Below are 16,663 nucleotides of genomic sequence, written 5' to 3' on the forward strand. Positions count from 1 at the left end.
TGTTTAACTTAATTTGTTAAGTAACATAAAAATATATGTTGGTTTGACAAAAATGCTGCTTTGTTCAGTGCAGAGATACTATATATGGCGATAACAACCTTTGCTAATTTAATATTGGATTAGCGGAGATACATATTTGTGATATTAGTCAACAAAAATGTAATTGTATCTTAATTGTTGAAATCTGGATGAAATACATATTTTTATTCAAATCTTTATCATTTCTTTCATATTTATTCATAAAGTGTTATCATTGTCATCAGGCATATATCAACCGCAATGTTTTTAAGCCGTTAGTTATGAAACATTTTCAGTATTATTTTAATTGGAGAAACCTATAAGCCAGTGAAAGATTAATTGATATAAATTCTTTACTACATAATACATAATATTACACAATATATATGATTAAAACAACATTTTAATCACAATAAAACCTTACATATAATTCCCAACAAAAGTATTGTTTAGTGTACAACATTTTGAAGATGATAAAGTTTATTTAGCTTACTGAAGCCTCTCCCTAACTTTCATTAAAAATACGATCTTTTTCTCCTTTCTTGTGTAAAGGTTATGCGTTTTGTCATGGGTTTTTGTACTAACCTTGCAGGCTTGCCTTGAAGCTTTGGCTAAAGTGCAGAATGATGTAATAAATATTATTGATCTGTATTGGCAGAATTGACACTGTAAGTTTTGAAAGCACAATAACCTGTAAAAAAATAAATGCTGCATTGGTCAAATTGGTTATGCAAGTTAATTGAACATGCTATTTAAAGTTTTTGATATCTAGTTAACATAACTTATAAACAAGTTGAAAATATTTAACTTAATTTAAGTTAATGTTAATCAAAAACTTATGTTGATAATATTTTTTTAATTTTTGGAGAACAATAGTTTAAAGATATATTTAAAGCTTAAAAGTGATTTATTCTGAAAGTCAAAAACTTGGTAAATATTTCAAATAAGACAAAACAAGAATTAAAATAAGTGTTTGATATTAGTGTTTGATAGCTATATATATATATATATATATATATATATATATATATATATATATATATATATATATATATATATATATATATATATATATATATATGTATATATATAAATTTGAGCGGGGCTTCAAATTTAGTTATGTTCAATGGGGGTCGGTGAAGTAAAAAAAGGTTGAGATCCACTGGTTGTGACAAATAGTAGCTAAATATAATAGCACTTTTTAGTAAATAAATGATTATAATAAAATAATCTAAAATAAAACTCTAAAAATAAAATATGAATGTATATAAATGTGTAAGAAGTGTTTATGCTGTTTAATACAGCGAGTGTACCCTAGTTTTATGAGATACCACGGCAACCGGTAAACAAAACAAATCAGTTAAACTAAAGCCCGCCCTCGCTTCGCAGTCTCCCTGCTGATTGGACGATGTTGAAAACTGCAGCGCTGCGATTGGTCAAAGTGAATATCAATCAATTATGACCCTCACAGACCGAGCAGGTTAGTCTGGGACAGTATGAGGCACTGATTTGTTTTCTTGTAGACTTTAATTTCATTTAGAGATAACAATCCGGTCTGGCTTTGTGATTTAACTTGAATAAAACACTCTTTAGAGTCCTTTGATAACATACATGAACACAAGATGGTAATGGATAAAAACGTGACGAATGAAAGCATCCTACCATCAGTGTCTGAAGATGACGATGAAGGTCATAATTTAGGAGGAATTGCAAGGTGTCCGCCCAGCAGACCGAGAAGTCAATACAGCAGAGGAAGCGTAGATGGTCAAGTGAGTGACATTGATAACACTTTGAGGAAAAGTTATTCCCATATGGAAAAATATATATGAAGAGTTTCGTTGCAAAACGAGATATATCTGTTTTTAACATTTTTGTCAAATCATGTTTATTATTATGTTATCATCATGTTATTAATTTGTTTTAAGGTGCTACTTAGCTGTATTTTTTAACTTATGAAGGTTTAAATCAAAACAAACCAACTGCATGAATTGATATTAATTGAAATGCACAACCAAAAAACAAGATTTCTGAAAAATTAAAAAAACTGAGTTATCTCGTTTTGCAACGAAACTCTTCATATATATATATATTTCAAAATATACCAAAAAAGACCAAAAAATATATTTTTATTACAGTATATTTTTGAAGTTGAAAATATATTTAAATTAAACCTTTTCAAACTTGTTATTATTTAAAAGTTTTGTAAAACAATGCAACATGAATATATTTTCTTGGTTTGAAATGTATGGAGAGCTAAATATATATTTTAAATGATTTTAAATATATGTATTTTTACAATATATTTTTTTAAAAATTACTGAAAATATATTTTGGAATATGTTTTTTCACCAATATATTTTTTTTGTATATTTTCAAATATTTTAAAAATACATATATTTTAAATAATTTAAAATGTATATATGAAGAGTTTCGTTGCAAAACGAGATAAATCCATTTATTTTTTATTTTTGTTAAAACATGTTTATTATTATTTTATGATGTTTTTATTTTGTTTTATGGTGCTACTTAGCTGTATTTTTTAAGTTATGAAGGTTTAAATCAAAACAAACCAACTGCAGTTGAATTGAAATTAATTGTAATGCACAACCAAAAAACAAGATTTCTGAACAATTAAAAAAACGGTGGTTATCTCGTTTTGCAACGAAAGTCTTCATATATTTAGCTCTCCATATATTTTAAACCAAGAGAATATATTCATGTCACATTGGAAGAAAAACTTGTATGTTTGTGTTTCAAAACTTTTGAAAATAACAGGTTTGAATAGGTTTAAATTAAATATATTTTCAACTTAAAAAATATAGACGGTTTCATCGGACGCACGTGATACACGTCTGGATCCGTTTTTTAATGGTCTGACTAGTTGCTAATCTGATCTCTTGAACAAATGTCTCATTGAAAATAACAAATGTTTTGGTTTCCTAGGTTATCTATGTGTTGTTTTTTTGCTTGTTATATAAATAAACTACTTTTAAAGAACTTTTTTTTTTTTTTATTCTTAGCGGAGTTTACCGGAAGTTACATGCGGACCGCGGCAGCCGGTTGTTTATGTTGTTACTGCTGAAACGGTCTATACTTATAAAATAGTTTTAAGCATATATTATAAAACTTGTCTTAAGCATATAATTAAAATATATTTTGGCCAATAATACATTTCTTGCCATATGGATTGTAAAATTAGAAATGTATTTGCTTGCCCTTGAAATACATTTTGAAATATATAATATATTAAATTAGGCTTTACTTTCTCCAAAATGTATTTAGCATATTTTCAAAAATATTTTTGGCCAGATAAATTTATTTTTTTGCCATATGGGTTGTTCAGATGTTGATCTTTCCTTAAAAATAAAGGTGCTTGAAAGGTTTTTCTTAAAATGTACCATACATTTGGTGCTAATATGTACCTCTGATGTACTAATATGAACTTATTTCAAAAGGGTACTCCCCTTAACAGCAAGGGACCAAATTTTCTGACAGTTTATCAAATAAAAGGGAGAATAAGCTTTGTCTTTGAAATGCAACTTGATCAAGTATGTCTGTCAGTATAAAAGCTTTTGTTTTCTATCAGAGAGTACAGAGAGCAAGAATAAGCCATCAAGATGAAGCTGATGCAGATGAGGAAGAAGAGGTTATCCGACACACCGTTAGCTGCACAGGTGACGGAGAGCAGAAGAACGTGCAGTGTGTGTCTACTGATGAAGATGAAGATGATGACACGGACCTGGAGCTCGATGGCTTTTACAGTGAGCGTTCTTACTGAAAGTAAAAGTGTGAACGAGAGAGTGGGCTGACGGGGGGACGTGGGTGATGCACGTTTTGATAGGGGGTGTCAAAGAGCTAAGGGCCAGAGAATATGATGTTGCCACTCCACAGGGAATAAAACAGGCAAACGGCATTGAGTCATGCTTGTAATATCTCTCATTTTTCACCTGCTTGTTCCTCAGAAACCGCAACACCTACACATACATAATCAAGGCTTGATCTCTCTCTCTCTCTCTCTCTCTCTCTCTCTTTCTCTCTCTCCGGTGGCTGTTTATACATCTTATTAGAGATAGCCATCTGCTAGATTACATTTGTGTGCCTCCGCATAGCTTAATGAATGGCTTGGGAATTTTCCACGTTCGCGATAATTGCTTATCTAAATGAGAAACAACAATATATTGTTTTCATATTTGGTTACAAAGTCACACCAGTTCATTTCAACTGAGGTGTTGGGTCGCACATGTGACTAGGCTACATTGCTCACAATTGGGGATAAACTTTAATGGGCGACCCGTCCTGCTCCATTTGTGCAACCCAGACCAATAATTGCCTACATTTTGGATTACTATTAGAAAAAAAATTAGTTGTGCACGGGTACTCTGACAGATAAAATAGTCAAACAATAGTCCCTAGTCAGACTGATGGTGCTTCGACATATGGTTCACATGCACTTTTCGGTCATCCGAGTTCAGAAGCGCACATGCCGATCCCGTACCCCAGTCTCCACCCTGTACTTTTCTGTCCTCTCCTTATATACTGTCTATCAAATAAGGCAAAACTGGCCCAAATAACTAAACAAAAAAAGTCCCCTATCTGTCACTGGGGCAATACCCTTTCAAAAATACACCTTTGCACCTGAAGAGTTCATATTAATACCTTATAAGTACATACTTGTACCAAATGTATACATATTTGTACCTATGATATAAATTAGGACCTTTTTAAAGGGTACTGCGCCAGTAACACCTTGAAACCATTTTTGACCATTTTTCCTAACGTAGGAATGTAGGAATGATCAATTTAAATAATAAACTATGCTAAATGTGTGGCCTTATGTCCCTTTAAAATGTTTGTATATGCTTGAATAAACTTGGTTTTGAGGACTGTGCCAGCCCACCGCTTAACTGGGAAAAGTCCCAGCGTTCCAATGGTTGATGTGTAAATGCAGAATAAATGTGAGATGTGATATTCTGTGTTTTAGACAAAAAGCAGCCGTATGACCCCACAGGCGAATCTCACTACAAAGAAGCTTGTGAGATGCTTGGCGTAACTCCGATGTCCTGCTTTCTAAGAAATATAAACCAGAGCGAGGTCAACATGATGCATTGTGGGTTGGGTCCACAGGTAAGGCCAAACAAAGAGGTATTTTGTCCAAATAATGTACTGAATATAGAAATAAGAAAATATATAAGAGATGCAATGCACGAAGAATGTAACTAATCAAATGTTACACATTTAACAACTCTTCTCTGTAGGGTACCAAAGCCCTGGCGGTTTCCTTGGTAACTAACACCTCCATCCTGAAGCTGAATTTGCGAGATAATTGGATGGAGGGAATGGGCGGGTCTGCCGTCGCCGATATGCTCAAAGAGAATTGCTACATCACAGGTGACTTTCAACAAAGTGTGCCATCCCACATCTACTGTTATTTCACATTGATCACTTGTCTTGTCATTTTTGTAGTTTGATGAAATTCAATTCTGTCTAATATGGTTTGTGAGACAATATTGTCTAACTATGAGTGAAATTAAGGGGATAATTCTGTCATCATTACCCTCATGTTGTTCTAAAGCTGTAGAAGATATTGTGATGAATGAGCACACAGTTAACTTCCATAGTATTTGTTTTTCCTACTATAAAAGTGAATGGATACAGTTGACTGTACCCTTCAATATTTTGATTAATGATGCTAATCGCACAGTTAACAGTACCCAATGACTTTCGTAGTATTTGTTTTTCCTACTATAGAAGTGGATGGATACAGTTGACTGTACCCTTCAATATTTTAATAAATGATGCTAATTGCAACATTGATGATACCCATTGACTTTCATAGTATTTGTTTTTCCTACTATAGAAGTGGATGGGTACAGTTGACTGTACCCTTTAATATTTTGATAAATGATGCTAATTGCAACGTTGATGATACCCATTGACTTTCATAGTATTTGTTTTTCCTACTATAGAAGTGGATGGGTACAGTTGACTTCAATATTTTGATAAATGATGCTAATCACAAAGTTGATGGTATCCATTGACTTTCATAGTATTTGTTTTTTCTACTATAGAAGTGGATGGGTACCATTGACTGTACCTTTCAATATTTTGATAAATGATGCTAATCACAAAGTTGATGGTATCCATTGACTTTCATAGTATTTGTTTTTTCTACTATAGAAGTGGATGGGTACCATTGACTGTACCTTTCAATATTTTGATAAATGATGCTAATTGCAACGTTGATGGTATCCATTGACTTTCATAGTATTTGTTTTTTCTACTATAGAAGTGGATGGGTACCATTGACTGTACCTTTCAATATTTTGATAAATGATGCTAATTGCTACGTTGATGGTACCCATTGACTTTCATAGTATTTGTTTTTCCTACTATAGAAGTGGATGGGTACAGTTGACTTCAATATTTTGATAAATGATGCTAATCACAAAGTTGATGGTATCCATTGACTTTCATAGTATTTGTTTTTTCTACTATAGAAGTGGATGGGTACCATTGACTGTACCTTTCAATATTTTGATAAATGATGCTAATCACAAAGTTGATGGTATCCATTGACTTTCATAGTATTTGTTTTTTCTACTATAGAAGTGGATGGGTACCATTGACTGTACCTTTCAATATTTTGATAAATGATGCTAATCACAAAGTTGATGGTATCCATTGACTTTCATAGTATTTGTTTTTTCTACTATAGAAGTGGATGGGTATTGACTGTACCTTTCAATATTTTGATAAATGATGCTAATTGCAACGTTGATGGTATCCATTGACTTTCATAGTATTTGTTTTTTCTACTATAGAAGTGGATGGGTACCATTGACTGTACCTTTCAATATTTTGATAAATGATGCTAATTGCAACGTTGATGATACCCATTGACTTTCGTAGTATTTGTTTTTCCTACTATAGAAGTGGATGGGTACAGTTGACTGTACCCTTCAATATTTTGATAAATGATGCTAATTGCAACGTTGATAATACCCATTGACTTTCATAGTATTTGTTTTTCCTACTATAGAAGTGGATGGGTACCATTGACTGTACCTTTCAATATTTTGATAAATGATGCTAATTGGAACGTTGATGGTACCCATTGACTTTCATAGTATTTGTTTTTCCTACTATAGAAGTGGATGGGTACCATTGACTGTACCTTTCAATATTTTGATAAATGATGCTAATTGGAACGTTGATGGTACCCATTGACTTTCATAGTATTTGTTTTTCCTACTATAGAAGTGGATGGGTACCATTGACTGTACCCTTCAATATTTTGATAAATGATGCTAATTGCACAGTTGATGGTACCCATTGACTTTCATAGTATTTGTTTTTCCTACTATAGAAGTGGATGGGTACCATTGACTGTACCTTTCAATATTTTGATAAATGATGCTAATTGGAACGTTGATGGTACCCATTGACTTTCATAGTATTTGTTTTTCCTACTATAGAAGTGGATGGGTACCATTGACTGTACCCTTCAATATTTTGATAAATGATGCTAATTGCACAGTTGATGGTACCCATTGACTTTCATAGTATTTGTTTTTCCTACTATAGAAGTGGATGGGTACCATTGACTGTACCTTTCAATATTTTGATAAATGATGCTAATTGGAACGTTGATGGTACCCATTGACTTTCATAGTATTTGTTTTTCCTACTATAGAAGTGGATGGGTACCATTGACTGTACCCTTCAATATTTTGATAAATGATGCTAATTGCACAGTTGATGGTACCCATTGACTTTCATAGTATTTGTTTTTCCTACTATAGAAGTGGATGGGTACCATTGACTGTACCTTTCAATATTTTGATAAATGATGCTAATTGCAACGTTGATGGTACCCATTGACTTTCATAGTATTTGTTTTTCCTACTATAGAAGTGGATGGGTACCATTGACTGTACCCTTCAATATTTTGATAAATGATGCTAATTGCACAGTTGATGGTACCCATTGACTTTCATAGTATTTGTTTTTCCTACTATAGAAGTGGATGGGTACCATTGACTGTACCTTTCAATATTTTGATAAATGATGCTAATTGCAACGTTGATGGTACCCATTGACTTTCATAGTATTTGTTTTTCCTACTATAGAAGTGGAACTGTACCCTTCAATATTTTGATAAATGATGCTAATTGCAGCGTTGATGGTACCCATTGACTTTCATAGTATTTGTTTTTTTCTACTATAGAAGTGGATGGGTACCATTGACTGTACCCTTCAATATTTTGATAAATGATGCTAATTGCACAGTTGATGGTACCCATTGACTTTTTATAGTATTTATTTTTTCCTACTATAGAAGTGGATGGGTACCATTGACTGTACCTTTCAATATTTTGATAAATGATGCTAATTGCAACGTTGATGGTACCCATTGACTTTTATAGTATTTGTTTTTTTCTACTATAGAAGTGGATGGGTTCCATTGACTGTACCCTTCAATATTTTGATAAATGATGCTAATTGCACAGTTGATGGTACCCATTGACTTTCATAGTATTTGTTTTTCCTACTATAGAAGTGAATGGGTACCATTGACTGTACCCTTCAATATTTTGATAAATATATATATGGAAATTAATGGGTACCATTTATCAAAATATTGAAGAAACTAAAACAGGTGTAGAACAACATGTTGGTGAGTAAATGATGACAAAATTATTAATTTTCAAGTTATCCCTTTAATCCTAAAATGTGCATAAATAATGTATATTATTTTGAGGGTGGAATTTAGGGGTGCAAAACAATTTGAATATTGAAAAAAATCACATTTTAAGTTGTCCACATAAAGTCCTTAGCAACAAACATTACTACTGATAAATAAATGTTTGATATATTTACCATAAGAAATTTACAAAATATCTTCAAGGAACCTGATCTTTACTTAAAGGATTACTCCACTTTCTTAAAAAAAAATCCAATTAATTTACTCACCCCTAAAATGTCTTCTAAAATGTTGACGTATTTCTTTGTTCAGTCGAGAAGAAATTAAGTTTTTTGAGGAAAACATTTCAGGATTTTCTTCATTTAATAGACTTTATTGGACCCCAACACTTTACAGTTTTAATGCAGTTTAAAATTGCAGTTTCAATGCAGCTTCAAATGGCTCTAAACGATCCCAATCGAGACATAAGGGTCTTATCTAGCAAAACAATCGTCATTTTCGTCAAGAAAAATAAAAAATATCTACTTTTAAACTACAACTGTGTGATGCGACAGTGTGACCTCACATAATGCGTTTTTCATTTTATTCATTGTTTAAAATAGTCCACAAATGTGCGTTTCACATATGTAACGCGTGGCCTTTCCACGTCATTACACATTACGTGAGATTGTGCTGGCGCGTCACACGGATAGTGCAAGACGAGAAGTTGTCCACAAATGTGCGTTTCACATATGTAACGCGTGGCCTTTCCACGTCATTACACATTACGTGAGATTGTGCTGGCGCGTCACACGGATAGTGCAAGACGAGAAGTTGTGGTTTAAAAGTACACTTTTTTTTCTTGCCGAAAATGACAATCGTTTCGCTAGATAAGGATTGTTTAGTGCCTTTTGAAGCTGCGTTGAAATTGCAATTTAAACTGCATTGAAACTGTAAACTGTTGGGTCCAATAAAGTCTATTACCTGAAGAAAAATCCTGAACTGTTTTCTTCAAAAAAGTTAATTTCTTCTCAACTGAACAAAGGAAGACCAACATTTTGGATCCTATGGGCGTAAGTAAATTATCTGGATTTTTTTTTAAATGGAGTAACCCTTTAATACCCTAATGATTTTTGGCATAAAAAATCAATAAATTTGACCCATACAATGTATTGTTGGCTCTTACTACAAATATTCCTGTGCCACTTTTGACTGGTTTTGTGGTCCAGGGTCACATAATAAAAATAAAAGCCTTTATAGTTAACCTCCAAAAGTAATTCAATTACAAACATTCTCCTTATTTCCTCACAGAGATCGATTTGTCTGAAAACTCAGTCGGTGAACAGGGAGCCAGGGCTTTGTCTGGCATGCTGCTGAAAAACAGCACCTTAATGTCTCTCAAACTCTCTGGAAACCATCTGGACGAGCGATCGGCCAGACACCTGGCTCCAGCTCTGGTCAGCAACCAGAAACTTCAGCACCTCGACCTGAGTCACAACCAATTTGGAGACGCTGCAGGTGTGAGAAGATCTCTTACACAAATACTAGAAATTATAGTTTGACATTTGATGGAGCATGCATGAATAACAAGTTGTCTATTTATGTTAAGCAACACAATTTTTTGCATTTTATTTTGTTATTTTCGACTGATTAAAGTAAAAGCTTAATGATAAAAACTTACTCAAACTGCATATGAGAAGCTAAATGCCACCCACATCAAAAATTAGATACTGATATTAACCTAATACTCTTGGCATGTTTTATATGTTTATCAAATATTATCACTTCAAATCCATTTAATCCCGGCCCTAATGTGTGGTTCAGTTTCTTCATTTTACCTTTTGAATTCTGACTTTCATCATTTGCAATGTTTCTAGTTGAATCTTTAGTGATTTGCAAACTTTTTACTATATGTCTTGTCCATAATGGATTTTGTTTTTTAGAAGTGGAGGTTTATGCCAAAAAACTTGAATGCACTTAGAGGGTTTTGCAGTGAAAGAGAGTCAAAAAGCAATAAAATGACTAATTTATTGCCATAAAAGTGAAATTACTAAACCTTAACATAAAAGCCTGATAAAAATGCTAATTTACAAGAAAACATGGCAGATGTACATAGAGGGTTTTGAATCTGAACTCTTCATAGTAACTCATACGTTTCTGTAAGACTATATGAATAAGCAACTCTTCAAAACAGCCCCGGCTTTTTACAGCTATAAGTGCATTTCAAATTGGAAATCATTTTCAGCCAACACCAAAGCAAATGATCTTCATTTTGGCAGGCATCTGAGATATCCAGAGGGCTGAAATTTAGATCATGAGATGATTATGAGGGATATAGAAATGTAGTCCTACACCCTCCAAGCTATCTACATGAATGACAGACTGTGGCAATGGGGGGAATTGCTTTAATAATCCAAGAGGAAAATATTGCACAGAATCATCAGGCGAAACTCTTTCATGATTCATACAGCCCTAACAGATTCTATTGGCACATCTTTGTTTATATTACATATGGTGTGTCACTATTTCTATAATAATACACTGATAATGATTATTTTTGGCATTTAAACCTGGATTCAATTATGTTGCTCGATTGAAAGATCATTACATTAGCAGCTCAAACGTCATAGGTTTGATTACGGAACATAAATACCTGTAAATTGCCTGTATGTGCATTGAATGCACTTTAAGCCATTTACACCATAAAACTAAATGAATCATATAATTAGCAATAATAAATGAAGAGCTGAGATGCAAAAGCTGCTAAACGCTACCTCTGTCAAAAATTAGGTAATGATATTGCCCGACTTTCACTTTAAATCCGCTTAAAGGAAAACACCACAATTTTTCAATATTTTACTATGTTCTTACCTCAGCTTAGATGAATTAATACATACCTATCTTTTTTCACTGCGTGCATTTCATCTTTGCACAGTGCCTTTTGAATATGTTAGCATTTAGCCTAGCCCCATTTATTCCTTAGGATCCAAACAGGGATGAATTTAGAAGCCATCAAACACTTCCATGTTTTCCCTATTTAAAGACTGTAGCGATTTTACATTACCTTTGGTGTGTAAGTGTGTATTAGTACATGTTAACGATATGCAAAAGGTACATACCCCAAAGTACCAAAGTAAACTGTGACGCTAGTTATCGTTTCCAACGTAATTCTCTTTTCTTGGACTACAACAAACACACGGATTGTAGGCAACAGTTTACTTCCTGGGATTGGTGATGTAGACAAGATCGACATTATCATAATTCCTCCAACTTCGGACTTAGCCTGTAGGTTAACTCCTGTTAGCAAGCAAATCTTTCAGACATGGTAAAGAGCGTCACATTTCCGGCTGACGTCAGAGGTATTCAGACCAATCACAACGTACAGATTAGCTGGCCAATCAGGGACACAGCGCTTTTCAGATCGTTGCGCTTTGTACAAATCAGTGCGTTTACGAAAGACAGAATATCAGGAGCTACAAAAATGTACGGTATGTGGAAAATAATGTGTTTTTATACAAAATACACGAAATAACGTTGTTTTTAAGCAATGAAATAGGTGCACTTTAATCCCAGTCTCAAGGGGGTCGCACACCGGACGCGCAGCTCAGCACCGCGCAGTGCCGCGTCGAGTCGCGTCTAGAACAACTCGGAAGTATCGTAAACCAGAAGTGCACATTAAATAGCGCGAGCTTAGTCAGATAGCTTCAAAATGCAAAATATACGTTAGCAGCCAATGTTAAACGTTAATGATTTGGGACAAATATGATGTTATTTAATGTTAAACTATGTGAGTGGCGCTATGTGGTGTGACAGGAAGTTGTGCAACTTCCTGAGTCAAAGCTGGGTGCCGTGGACAGGCGCCACCTGTCGGCCCCGGTGTGCGTATACTCATAGAAAACAATGTGTTCGGTTTTTTTAGAACGGCACGGCGCTGAGCTGCATGTCCGGTGTGCGACCCCCTTCAGGCCATTCAGAAATAACTCTTTGTTGGCAGAATCCATTAAAAGCCAAAACACGTTTTTAGCAAATGGGTGAATGGCGGTGGCATATGTCAAGCTGCAGTTTTTTTTACCAGGATATTGACCGAATTTTTGAGCCTTGATTACACCAGACGCGGAAGAGCCGGCAAGCGCGAGTGATGTTAGCTCAATGCAAAGACGCGAATAGGCATCCTGCTGCATGTTACGTGCAAATGGCGCGGTGCGGATGGCACGTTCCGTGCGAATTGAGCGTTGCCGCGGGAAACGCGCAAGTTGAAAAATCTGAACTTTGGCAGATATTCGTGCCGCGTTAACCAATCGGGAGCTTGCTCTATTAGTGACATGATTACAAGAAGCGAGCAGAGTCGCAGAAGCCCCTCCCATGACGCGAATTTCCGCGTGAATGTCTCAAATGACTAGAATTTCACGCGCGGCTTTCACGAGCAAATGAAGTGAGTAAACTCATTGTCAAGCGTCCAACTACGTGCGAATAGCATGTTTTTGCCGCCTGTACCACGTCTGGTGTAAAGTGCATGCACTTGGAGGGTTTTGCATCGAAAGTATAAGTGACATTTGTGAAAATAAAGCATTTTAGTTACTGACTAATGACCTTTTCATTGGCATTTAAGTGAAATTATTGAACCTAAACATAAGAGCCTGACAAAAAAATGCTCATTTACAAAAAACATAGACGCACTTAGAGGTTTTTGCATCTGAGCTCTTCATATAGTTTTTGGCATTATAGCAAAATACAATCAGACTCTCGTCATCTCTCTTTCTCACCATCCTCAGCGGAAATTTTGGGTCCTGCTATAGCGGAGAACACAGGAATAAAGTCACTCAATCTGGCTTGGAATTCCATCCGAGGCAAGGGAGCCATTGCATTCGCTAAAGGCCTGGAGGTAAGAGAGAAATCATCTCCATCTTCTGCCATCTCCCTCGCTCATCCTGAGAACGTCCTGCAGTCTAACATCTGTCGATCGACTCATGATTTAACAGCATGCTGTGGACAACAGGGGTCACCAGAAATTCAATTTTCTTTGATCTTCTGCTCTACTGCAATGTCCTCTATTCAGATAGGTCAACAATCTGTGCTCAGAAACCCATATAAGAACTTTATTTCTGTACAGATGTTGCTTTTTGTTGATTTTTTTAAGGGGAACATCTTCTTGCGCACTCTGGATTTGTCATACAACGGCCTTGGTAAAGAGGGAGCAGTGGCTCTCGGTGAAGTACTCAAATGCAACAACACACTCGAGGACCTGAATATCAGGTACTGTCGTCATAACTGTACTGTATTTATGGGCTGCGAGATTTGTTCACTTATGAGTCAGTGTTTTAAAAGCAAAAATCATCCTCACGCCTTCTTTTGTAAGAGGACTACACAGTTTAAAGGGGTGGTTGTGACAACTGCTACAGTATGTGTTTGTTGAGGGAACATTGATTTATTGTGGCAATTATAAGGATGTACAGTATTTAAATGGGCTTTAATTGCTTTGAATGTTCATATGATTTATTTGCAACAATAAAATTACATTGAAAAAACAACTATTGTTTTTTAGCAATAACCGGATCCCACTTGAAGGCGCCATCAATTTTGCACTGAGCCTGAAAGTGAACACAACTCTACGAATTCTCAAAGTACGACGCATGAAAACATTGTAATATTAGGATAAAAATTGCATTTAATGGTATACTCTTAAGTCATTTTTATACTGTATATCTGATGTTGTGACCTTTTGGTTCTTTCTAGATGTCTCGTAATCCAATGCAGTCTGCAGGGTGCTTTGCGATTTTAAAGTCAATGCACCCAAACCCAAATTCAGCCATGGAGTTCCTGGACTTTACTGTAAGTGCCTACTTCACATTATTTTTGGATCAATCTTCACTTCAAAAAATGACTCTTATTTAGTATTTTTTGTCTTGTTTTCAGTAAAAATATAAAAAATTCTGAAATGAAGATGAAGAAGCAAAATGACCTAAGAAAATAATCTAGTTTTTAGACAAAAAATATTACATTTCAGTGGCGGCTCTTGACTCATTTGAGGGGCACTAATTCAAAATAAGTGTTGGGAGTGTCATGTGTATTGCTTGCGTTTTCAAAATATGTGTTTGTTGCATCATGTAAACCATGTGCATCACGTGTTTTGTCAAAATGAGTGCCTGCTGCACACGCGTCAAAACCGTTTATGATAAAAGAGACGCTCACGTTCACAAAATGCGCGCAAGACACTCCCTTAACAGTAAACTTTGATTACGCATGAGATTATGCGAGTATCTGGCAAACGTGAGCGTCTCTTTTATCATAAACTCTTTAGACGTGTCTGCAGCAGGCACAAGAATTTTTTTTATTCCATTGGCAGATTTTTTTGCTTGTTTTAAGCACTAATTTACTTAGGGGCGGTTTCCCGGAGAGGGTTTAGATTAATTCAGGACTAGGCCTTAGTTATTTTAAGACATTTAAGAAGTTTTTACAAACAAACCTTACAAAAATACAATACTGGTGTGCATCTTGAGACAAAACAATGGCACTGATATGTGTTAAAATATGTCGGTACAAGGTGTTTTGAAAATAAAGTAGCTGAAACATGCATTTTAGTCTGGGACTATAGGATACACTGCAAAAAATTATTTTCAAGAAAAAATTTTCTTAGTATTTTTGTCTTGTTTTCAGTAAAAATGTCTAGAAATACACAATCGGAATTATAAAATGTCCTGGCTGTTCAAAGATTTATAATGGTAGTAAATGGTGCTTATGATTTGAAGCACACAAAAGTCCATCCATCTTTCACAGAAATAACCCGAAACGGCTCCAGTAGGTTAATAAAGGCCTTCTGCGGTCAATCGATGCGATTTTGTAAAAAAATAACAATATTTAATTCCGGTGCATATTCGGCGTACACTGCAAAAAAATTACTTTCTTACATAGTATCTTTGTCTTATTTTCAATAAAAATATAAAAAAAATCATAAATTAAGATGCTTTTTCTTGATGACCAAAACAACCCAAGAAAATAAGTCTAGTTTTTAGATCAAAAATATCAAATTTAAGTGATTTTGTGCACAAAGCAAGCAAAAAAATCTGCCAATGGGGTAAGCTAATTTTTCTTGAATTTAATGTTTTTAGATTTTTTTGTCTACCCCATTGACAGATTTTTTGCTTGTTTTCTGCACAAAATCACTTAAATTTGATATTTTTGGTCTAAAAACTAGACTTATTTCTTGGGTCATTCTGCTCATCAAGAAAAAGAATCTTAATTTAAGAAGTTTTAGATTTATTTACTAAAAACAAGACAAAAATACTAAGATTTTTTTTCTTGAAAATCATTTTTTGCAGTGTAGTTATTTTAGGACATTTAACCAGTTTTTACAAACAAATCTTACAAAAAACAAATCTTAAAATATGTTAGTACAAGGTGTTTTGAAATTAAAGTAAAACATGCATTTTAGTCTGGGACTAGGATAAGCCCTGTCCAGGAAAATGTCCCTTAAAATTGTATATTTTTGTCTAAAAACTAGACTTATTTTCCAATGTCATTTTGCTCATCAAGAAAATACATCTTATTTTAAGAATTTTTAGATATTTTTTACTGAAAACAAGACATAAACACTACATAAGAAAGTCATTTTTGGATCATTCTTGCAGCTCTAACCTGAGATCTCTTGTAGGACATCTGTGTGGACCAAGAGTTTGAAGACTTGTTTGCTTCCATCAAAGAGACGTTCCCGAACCTCCAAGTGAAACACGGCAGAAAATTAAATACTGTGGTTAAAAAAGCTGAACTGAAAAAATAAAAAACATGGACAATCAGTTTGTATTCACATGAACTGTGCAATTTTAGTGTGATCCCCAGATCTTCAGCGGATCAGTTTAGCAGTTCAGGTCTTGGTTTCTGATATTAAGGGAACAATGGTTCATTTACATTTATTTATTTATTTATTCGGCAAATGTGTTTATCCAAAGTGACTTAATGCATTTTACA

At 34.4% G+C, this 16,663-nt stretch overlaps 1 protein-coding gene across 1 annotated transcript; it reads left to right on the forward strand.

Moving 5' to 3' along the window:
* Positions 1-1,454: 1,454 nt before the first annotated feature.
* Positions 1,455-16,491, forward strand: lrrc74b (leucine rich repeat containing 74B). Its single transcript, XM_073860660.1, has 10 exons — positions 1,455-1,787; positions 3,605-3,779; positions 5,000-5,142; positions 5,274-5,406; positions 10,013-10,219; positions 13,474-13,583; positions 13,839-13,954; positions 14,244-14,322; positions 14,435-14,530; positions 16,350-16,491. The coding sequence occupies exons 1-10, from the start codon at positions 1,641-1,643 to the stop codon at positions 16,473-16,475; spliced, it is 1,332 nt and encodes a 443-aa protein (XP_073716761.1). The 5' UTR covers positions 1,455-1,640; the 3' UTR covers positions 16,476-16,491.
* Positions 16,492-16,663: the final 172 nt, after the last annotated feature.

This window comes from Misgurnus anguillicaudatus, chromosome 22, assembly GCF_027580225.2.
Source record: "Misgurnus anguillicaudatus chromosome 22, ASM2758022v2, whole genome shotgun sequence".
Classification (NCBI taxonomy): Eukaryota; Metazoa; Chordata; class Actinopteri; order Cypriniformes; family Cobitidae; genus Misgurnus; species Misgurnus anguillicaudatus.

Bases quoted from the DNA above. Each gene is read 5' to 3' on its own strand.
- lrrc74b (XM_073860660.1), top strand. From the start codon at position 1,641: ATGGTAATGGATAAAAACGTGACGAATGAAAGCATCCTACCATCAGTG. The intron at 1,788-3,604 runs GTGAGTGACATT...GTTTTCTATCAG, and splicing joins GAGGAAGCGTAGATGGTCAA to AGAGTACAGAGAGCAAGAAT. The intron at 3,780-4,999 runs GTGAGCGTTCTT...TCTGTGTTTTAG, and splicing joins GGAGCTCGATGGCTTTTACA to ACAAAAAGCAGCCGTATGAC.